General features: G+C 37.5%; 1 protein-coding gene across 9 annotated transcripts in view; it reads right to left on the bottom strand.

Moving 5' to 3' along the window:
* Positions 1-366: 366 nt before the first annotated feature.
* Positions 367-8,598, bottom strand: part of CCDC82 (coiled-coil domain containing 82) — a 34,105-nt gene continuing 25,873 nt past the window's right edge. For 5 of the 9 annotated variants that reach the window (XM_045483547.1, XM_045483555.1, XM_045483549.1 and 2 more), the window contains 2 exons: positions 6,680-6,865; positions 367-2,424 (listed from right to left, as the gene is read on the bottom strand). In XM_045483547.1, the coding sequence (XP_045339503.1) occupies positions 2,341-2,424; positions 6,680-6,865 (270 nt within the window). In that variant the 3' untranslated portion in view covers positions 367-2,340. Of the gene's footprint in view, positions 2,425-5,802; positions 6,304-6,679; positions 6,866-8,598 lie in introns of those variants that run through there. The other 4 variants (XM_045483552.1, XM_045483554.1, XM_045483553.1 and 1 more) reach the window with 2 other exon arrangements.

Genomic DNA, 8,598 nt, shown 5'->3' with positions numbered 1-8,598 from the left:
GAAATATCTATTTCACCCTTTTCAAAAAGGTGTGCACTCCTCACATGAAACATCAGCATCAGTATTCTCAGCACTTTGTGAGCTTTTTCTATTAGTTTTGCTTACAATAACAATAGGGATACTTTCAGAGAATTCACTGCAGAAAATATTAAGTAATCTCTCTATGTAAGGACTTAATACGATGTAGTTTTTTTAGTGTATGCACATACCCTGAACTCCATGCATGAGCCACATAGTAAATGAAGCCAGGTTTAGTCAACACTTGAGGAGGTCAGAAACAAGTATCTAAAATTCCACATTAACATAGATCCTACTGTGACACTACTTTTAAGAATTAAAGATACAGAATAGACAGGGTCCGTTTGATCACTATAAAACCATTTTACTTTATTATGAGAAAATTTAAATGTGCAAAGCAATGCAGATGCCAAAATATGCTTTTAAACTATTTTTGGCTGAATTCGTCTCTCTGAGATCTTCAGATCCTAACATAAATACATATATGGGAAAAGTTATGGATAAAAATAAATAAAATACATCTTAATCATTAGCATTTAGACAAAATCGAATAAAAAATATAAAGAACATTATGAAGCATGAAAAAACACACCATGAAATTATTCCTGAATGTGAGGGTTGAAAGACTCTGGCGGCCTGAGATCTATTTCCAAAGGAGACTTTAGAAAAGGAGAAAAGCGTTCCTTTACTTGAAATGGGTAAACTATAGTCTGCTTCTGAGGTGAGGGGATTGAACTGAATGAAACATTGGGTTTCTTCCATGGCCCTCTGGTGTAGATAATGATAGCAGTGAACAATATATCAGTGCAGATCATTTAATACTGGAAAGGATAATCAACAGATCTGGGCAGGGATTCAATAATAAATACACGTAGGTGTTGATCTAAATTCATTTTTAAAATACAGTATTTGTCTACTAAGGTGACAGAACATGAACCGCTCATTCACCTGATGATCATCTGTTATAAAGGCATTGTTTTGTAACTTTAAAATACACTTACTTAAAAATTATTAGGCTTATGTTTTCTATGTACAGCAGATAAAACTTTTATTCGACTGTGAGTGCCATTTCATGGAAATTAAGATGAACATATGTTTTAAACAAGATATTTGCCATGAAAATACACATAAAATTTATAAAAATGTCACATGATACAGAGAAACAAGACTCATGATCTTCACATTTACAGGAATTTATAAAATCTTCTCTGAAGGAAATGTGTTACAATTCAGTCAAACTTCTCATCTTGAAAGTAATCCGCCAAATTTAGATATTCTTGAAGTTGACCATATTTCTGTGTATACAATAAAAAATCTAGTTATTTTACTCAAAGCAAAGAAGATAAGGTAGGCCTTTTCAATCTACAGAGACAAACAGGAACATGTTCATTTCATGATAATCATGAGCAAAAATCTCATTATAAACAGGGACACAATTGCAAATAAGCATTTCTAACTCATAAAGGAGCGGAAAGAGATCAAACTGAACATTATTATTGATCTCATAATGTTCTTATAAAATATAATTTTTCTATTACCATATTTATAGAAGTATAACAACTTCAATAACTTACTCAACAAAAATTGTTTGAACACATAACATATATTGAATACTTTCTCATGACTGTCTAGGTACAAAAATAATCTCTTTCCCTGATCCTAAACAGACCAGAGTTCACTGGGAGTACACCAATACTATGTGTACAATACAACACCAGTACATGGCACTGGTGCCATGACAAAGTATATGGACACTGTTAGGAAGGTTCAGAAGAGTAGCCATGGTTAGTTGAAGTGATCGGGAAAGAGAATCACTTGAGCTGTCCTGGGAAAAAGGATTCGATAGGCAAAGATTTGCTGGGGAGAGTTTTCTGTAGCAGACAACAGTCCATGCAACAGTGAGAAGACAAGATTTTATGGAATTTAACTATAATTTGAGGTTTTGTAGGGGAACAGCAAGAGAAGACTGAACCAAAGAGTTTGTGGTCAGAGAATAAAATGTATGAAATGCTAGCTGAAGGAGTTTAGCAATAATGTGACAGGCAATGTGACCCTGCTAAAGGTTATACGGTAGGAGATTGACCTGATCTGACGTGTGTTTTAAGAAAAATGGTAAAACAGCCATTCTAGAATAGTATAGCAATTAGTTACTAGTGTCTTGTAATAAGTTAGGTAATGAGGTCCCAAATTCCAGTGATAGCAATGAAGATGAAGAGCTAAGACCCAGGGTGGGGCAAGATAAGAGAGGGGTCAGGATGATTTAGAAATCTCACAATCGATAGCGTTCAAAATACTGACTTCAATTGAGGAGAATTAACTGACCTAATGGTTTCTTATGAACTCTGGTTCCATTCCCAATGAAGAGAGAGAGGATCCCGATGACCTGACTTTTGTGGTGGTAGGAAACTATGGAAAGATAAAGAAGTGTGTTTTCCTTCTAGAAAGGGCTGGGAAACCTTTTCCCCCTCAAGACCTCTGACTGGATCACCTTCTCTGGAAAGAATGAAGAAAAGAACGGGGTGGGGGGGGGGGTGGGGAGGTTGGAAATAACCTTTAGACTACAAGATTCTCTTATCTAGTATTCAGGTAGGTTCTATTAGATAGGAGTAAAGTATTCTAGAATTAGAAACCTGTACATTAAAAGTTTGATTGCTTTTATGCTTTTTATATTATCTTCATATATTTTTTCTCTTATTAAATTTCTTTTGGAAAATTGCAATCCCAGCCATACTGCGTGAAGGAGAGAAAACTTCTTGCTTTTATTACTAATAATAGTTGACATTAATTGATCACTTACTAATTGTTAGGTCCAATACTAAACGCTTAAAATGTGTTGATCTTTTAATATCCACGATCAAAACTCTTTGTTGTTTTAATTCCTATTTTAGTGAAGAGGCAACTTAGAGAAATAAAGTAACTTGCCTCCAAATTCTACTGCTGGAAAATATTTAAATCCATGATTTTAATCATTATAGTATGCTATTTCTGAGATTTAAAGGTTGGGGGGGTGCGGCTTTAGTTAGAAAAAAGAAAGCCTTCCTATGGAAAAGTGAAATTCAGAGAGAAGACAGTATTGCCTGGCCGTTCTCCCCACCTAAAGATTCTGGTTCCACCATTCTTTCTTACTAAAAATTTGGAGAGTTTGGATCTTATTATATTAACCCCTTTGAGGTGCCAGATTGACCTACTGATTAAAACATGTGAACTGTGGGAATGGAGTGTGAGAAAGAGGTCAGAACATAAAAGGAGGAGGTTGGGATCTTCTGGTCAGAAACACCAGTTAGACATGAAGAAAGGAATAGGTTTGCGAAGTCAGAGAACTTACAGGGGCTGAGAATGGAACGTGGAACAACACACGTACTTTTTCTTTTTTTAAAGGTTTATTTATTTGTAAGAGAGAGAGAGAGTGTGACGGGGGGACTGACAGGCAGAGAGGAGGGGAACAGAGGATCCAAAGCTGGCTCCATGCTGACAGCAGTGAGCCCCATGCAGGGCTTGAACTAACAGACTACCATCGTGAGATCATGACCTGAGTCAAATTTGGATGCTCAACTGACTGAGCCACCCAGGTGCCCTGCAACAAGTACCTTTAACTAGCGGCCCTCAATCTTTGATTTGCTTAAGAATCACCTAACTTGTTAAATACTGGGTGTTTAACACCCTCAAGGAGTCTCATTCAGTAGTTCTGCAGGGAGGCCAGGAACTACACATTTTCTACAAACTTCTAGGTGATTCTGACATAGGTAGTTAGGGCCTTGATTTGAGAAACATCAGTTTAAGGAGAGAAAGAAAAAGAACAGGAAACAAGTTTAAAAGGGGGAAAGAGAAGAGACCACATAAGAAGAGTTTCAGGAAGGGGTGAGATATCAAATCGTTATTTAAAATTCTTTGTTATGTAACAATCTTTATGTAATAGATTTAAACTTTTCATACCACAAAACTGAGACTTGATAGTATTATTGAAATACATTCTCCCCTTTCCTGATGTTCCTGTTTTCACCACCCTATCCCAACAACCCTATCTTCAACTTCTCTGGAAACCCCATCATCACGTGCACTTTCTTCTTAATGAGAAACATTTGTTAGAATTTTGCCAGTGGCATATGACAGAATGTTCTTCAAGTGTAATTTAGAATCAGCCAATTACTTTTATTATATTTATTACATGCTTTGGTTTTATTATAATTTTCTTATCATGCATCTTTTTCTTTTTTTTTTTTTTTTCCCCTTTTTCTAAGTAATCTTCACACGCAGTGTAGAGCCTGATGTGGGGCTTGAACTCAAAACCATGAGATCAAGACCTGAGCCTTAAGATCCAGAGTCAGATGCTTAACTGACTGAGCCATCCAGGCGCTCCCCATTCATTATTTTCTTCACACTCAGGTTCCTCCTACCCTTTAATGTCATCCTAGATTAAAAACAGGTCATCTTAGTTCAACTGGTAGGAGGAGGAACAAGAAGTCAGTCTAGTTGGCAGGTCTTTGGGAAGAAATGCAGAAATATCCTGAGGTGGAGGAGGAAGGGGCAGATAAGGAAAAAGCAAGGTGTGCAATGTGAGCTGGGAGGAAAGACAAGACCAAATCGTTTGTGTGAGGTAAAAGAAGGGGTTGACATAATCAGTGGGAGGTAAGAGCAAAAAGAGCCACAGATCTGGCCGTTCAAGTAGCGCTGAGCCCTGGCATTGGAAAGGGTGCGGGTGGCTGGGGCCATAGGAGCGCAGCCAAAGAGAAAGGCGTGTGTCATGAGCAATGCAGTGTGGCCGCGCGGGACACGCGCACTCCCAGGGGTAGGTGGGGTGGTGCTGAGAAACGTCAGAGTGCGTGAGGAGCTCTGAAAGGTAATCACAGCACAAGACGCTGCGTATGGGTTTATATCGGCTCTAAACTGTAGTTTCTAGGAAATCTTTTGAGAAAACGTGTGGACAAATATTTTTAAAGAAGGAGGGATCTCAGAAAGAAAATGAAGCTCTGTGGTATTTTATGTGAAAAACAAAATGTGCATGTTGTCCTAAACATGCATGATCTTGAAATACCTTAAATGCCCAATGCTAAGTGTTTTTCTTTAAGCATGAGAGGACACTTGGGTTTTCTCTTCCCAAGAATTTTTTTTTTTTCTTATTCCAGGTCCCTTCTGTTAGAAACCTTGTTAAGCTTTCTCTAAGGTACGTGATCTGGAAATGCTTTTGGTTTATTCTCTGCAAGAAATTTAATGTTCTTCCCCACATATACTATTGTTATATATAATATATATAATACATGCATAGTGATTTTTCTACACCTGGCACACAATTCTTTAAAAAATGTGGTGTCCCAAAAGGTTTTTCAACTCCATGATAGCGTTGGCAACACTTAAATGCACCAGTGAAAGCACGTAAGAATTTCAGGTCATCATGGAAAATGAAGATGGGACTTACTGGCTAAGTGGTGGCTTCTCCCTAAGGCAAACTGAAAAGCACAGAGGAGGACAGGGAGGAAAGCACTGGGAGAGAAGCTGAAGCAAAGTAAAAGATAAAAAGCTGAGGAGAGTAAAATGAGAGAAAAGACTACAGAAGGGTCAAGATGTGGGGGGCAGGCAGAGAGATCCACTGGGTGGTGTGGCTGTAATGGGAAGATAATCCTCAGAAGGGAAACCAGTCTTGATGTCACTCTCCAGACTGGGACACCTCTGCAGAATATGACGTGTCCTAACAAGTTCCTGTTTGTTGTTCTCTTTTTCTTTCCCTTTGCTCATAAGTTTATTCACTAAGCTCTCTTCTTTTTTATTTTCCTCTTTTGCAAATTCCCCTATGATATAAATAACCCAGGCAACAGATCTCAAGTCAGGCTTTTTTTTTTTTTTTTTTTTTTTTTTAAGATTAAATATACTGTTGATCTGAGTTGCCTGAAAATCTGCTATATGTTTTCTCTTATACGTTCACGTAACTACACTTGTTTTAGAAGACTGCAATCATAATAGCATTCTTTCCAAGTACCATAAACAATTCTAAAAGCTCTGTGAGCAGACCAGAGCTTCTGAGCTGCCAGCAGATCTTCAGGAATCCAGTGCACTCTTCAAAACCCCCACTTTATCCCTGATATCAAACTTAGTGATCAGCAGGATTTGGGGGAATCAAAATCAGTGCCGTGGCCTGAAACCTCTGCATTCCCCTTGATCTTCAGTTACAGTGCTCACTGCTCAGCCCATGTCCTCAAGAAGAGGATGTGGGTGGTATTAGAACTGGCAGCCGAGATCCTTTCCTCAGATTGGCACCAGGTGTTTCTTCACTCTCGGGTCACAAGAACTGTTCTAAAGAATAGGAAGCAGACAAGCAGACGTGAGTCCTACACTTCGTCAAAGAAAATACAGGGACTTAATATATATGTAAGGGATACCATATATATAAAAGTGAAAGGACAGAGGTCCTTCATTACAGGACAGTATTATCGCTGATTTCAATTTATCTGATGCGCTGAAGGAATGCTTAGATCATCAGGGCACCTGTTCAGGGTTGGACAATGATAAGCATGAAAGGAATGGGTGGAAGAAGAGAAAATACAAAGACGGGGGGAAAGGAGAGATTCTCTTTTAAATTTCACTGTCTTCTAATCATTTGCATCATTTTGCTGATCATAATTAGGCTCCAGAATCTATGAATGAAATGATTCTTCTATATTCATCTTACCTCCTTAATCCAGCCACTTTCTTTTGACTGATTGAAAATTCTTTCCACTGTTTCTTTAACCTGTTCATCCTCAACTTCTTCTGTCTTTGCAATGGAGCAGCATTCCTGGTACAGCTTGAACTTAAAATGTTTCAGTTTGTGATAAATTCTGGTACGATCAGCACAAATTCTGCCAACAGTAAACACCTAAATCAAGGAACAAACATTATTACCTGACATATGAAGTCAGACATATAGTAATGATTACACAGCCTTTCTAGTTTTGAGATTTTTCTTTAACAGCAAAATTTAATAAATGCATTATTAATTTTCAAAATGTTTGTACAATGATTCACTCACCTTCTCTTATACAACTTAGTCAAGAAAAACTGAACATCTGCTATGTTTCTTCAAGTATTGGGCTAAGCACCGGACATGCATTTGATTACAAAACAATGTGTCAAATGCTGCGCAAGAGATGCTACCGAGGTACAAAGGAGGGACAATTAACCCAATCCAGAGAGGAGAGGGGTCCTCGAGTAGGTGATGCTTGAACTAAGTCTTTAAAAACCAGAGCTAGACAAGTTTGAGGAGAAAAATGGCTTGTTAAGGCAGAAGAACAGGCACACCCAAAGCAAGAAAATAGACCCCACGGACACAGTTACTGAATTAGAAATACCTGGATTAGACTAATGTTCTAGCTTAAAAGCAACATGCAAAACTGAAACAAACTCTCAAACCAATTGGCGGTTTTTCACTAAATAATTTGCTCCGAAGCATTTTATAAAGTAAAAACTTTTGTGTTTAGTCCTATTTCGTTCCTTAATTAGTGACTCTGATGTGTTTGTAACACATTAATGTTTTACTGTTAGCAAAATATAAGAATTTTAACTTCTATGTGTATATGGACTTCCAGGATTCTGTGATTAAGAATACTCTTCTTGTGAATCAACCAACCAGAGCATTTCCCATTCAGAACATTTGGAATATGTACCGTTATACACACTGAAAACTAAAATAGGAAAACTACAAAATAACATTATAACTAAAAACATTATTACATGATCAATCTCATTCTCATGAAGCAACCAGAGGACAGAGGCAAATTCCCTGTTATGTATTTGTCTGTGTGCCTAAATTCACTAATGGGTTGTGTTTTCATGAGTTTAGTACAAGTGGCATAGTTACAATATTGATCTATGTAACTTGTATTCCATCTAACAAAGAATTGTAGTGTTTTCCTGAAGCCACCCTGCAAGGGATCATACAGGTGATTAGTTAAATAAATAACCTGAGTATATTGGCAAAAAATAGTAATAAAATAAAGAATAGTTTGTTAAAACTGAATGAAAGTTAAATATGATCAGCAACGGGTTTGATGCACATCTTGTGAAAATGGTATTTGGGACATCTTACAGTCTTCCTTAAAATCCTCAAAAATTCAAGAAAACCATGTTAAGGTTTCTGTTCAAGTTCCATGAAAACCTTTCTGTTTTTTGGATTATTAGAAATAATCACAAGGGCACCTGGGTGGCTCAGGCAGTTAAGCATCTGACTCTTGATTCCAGTTCATCATGATCTCACGGTTTGTGAGTTTGAGCCCTGTGCTGGTGGCACGGAGCCTGCTTGGGATCCTCTCTCTCCCCTCTCTCTTTCTGCCTCTCCACTGCTCATGGTCTTTCTCTCGCTCTCAAAATAAATAAGTAACTTTAAAAAAAATAAACAATCACATATGGTTTGTTCATTGCTTGCCTACTCTCAGTAACCTTCTCATCTCAACATTATCATCAAACATGTCATATCAACTATCACAATTCCCTGGCCAATATGTCCTTTTATACTTTGAATAAAAAAGATACCACAATAGTTTCAGTGGCCACTACAGGTGCCCTATGTCTCTCCATTTCTGTTATCAAAGTAGATTATGTGGGTGAAGTCTC

The sequence above is a fragment of the Leopardus geoffroyi genome, chromosome D1, assembly GCF_018350155.1.
Source record: "Leopardus geoffroyi isolate Oge1 chromosome D1, O.geoffroyi_Oge1_pat1.0, whole genome shotgun sequence".
NCBI classification, from domain to species: domain Eukaryota; kingdom Metazoa; phylum Chordata; class Mammalia; order Carnivora; family Felidae; genus Leopardus; species Leopardus geoffroyi.
Note: the sequence above shows the minus strand (reverse complement) of the source record. Positions and strands in the feature narration are given on the sequence as shown.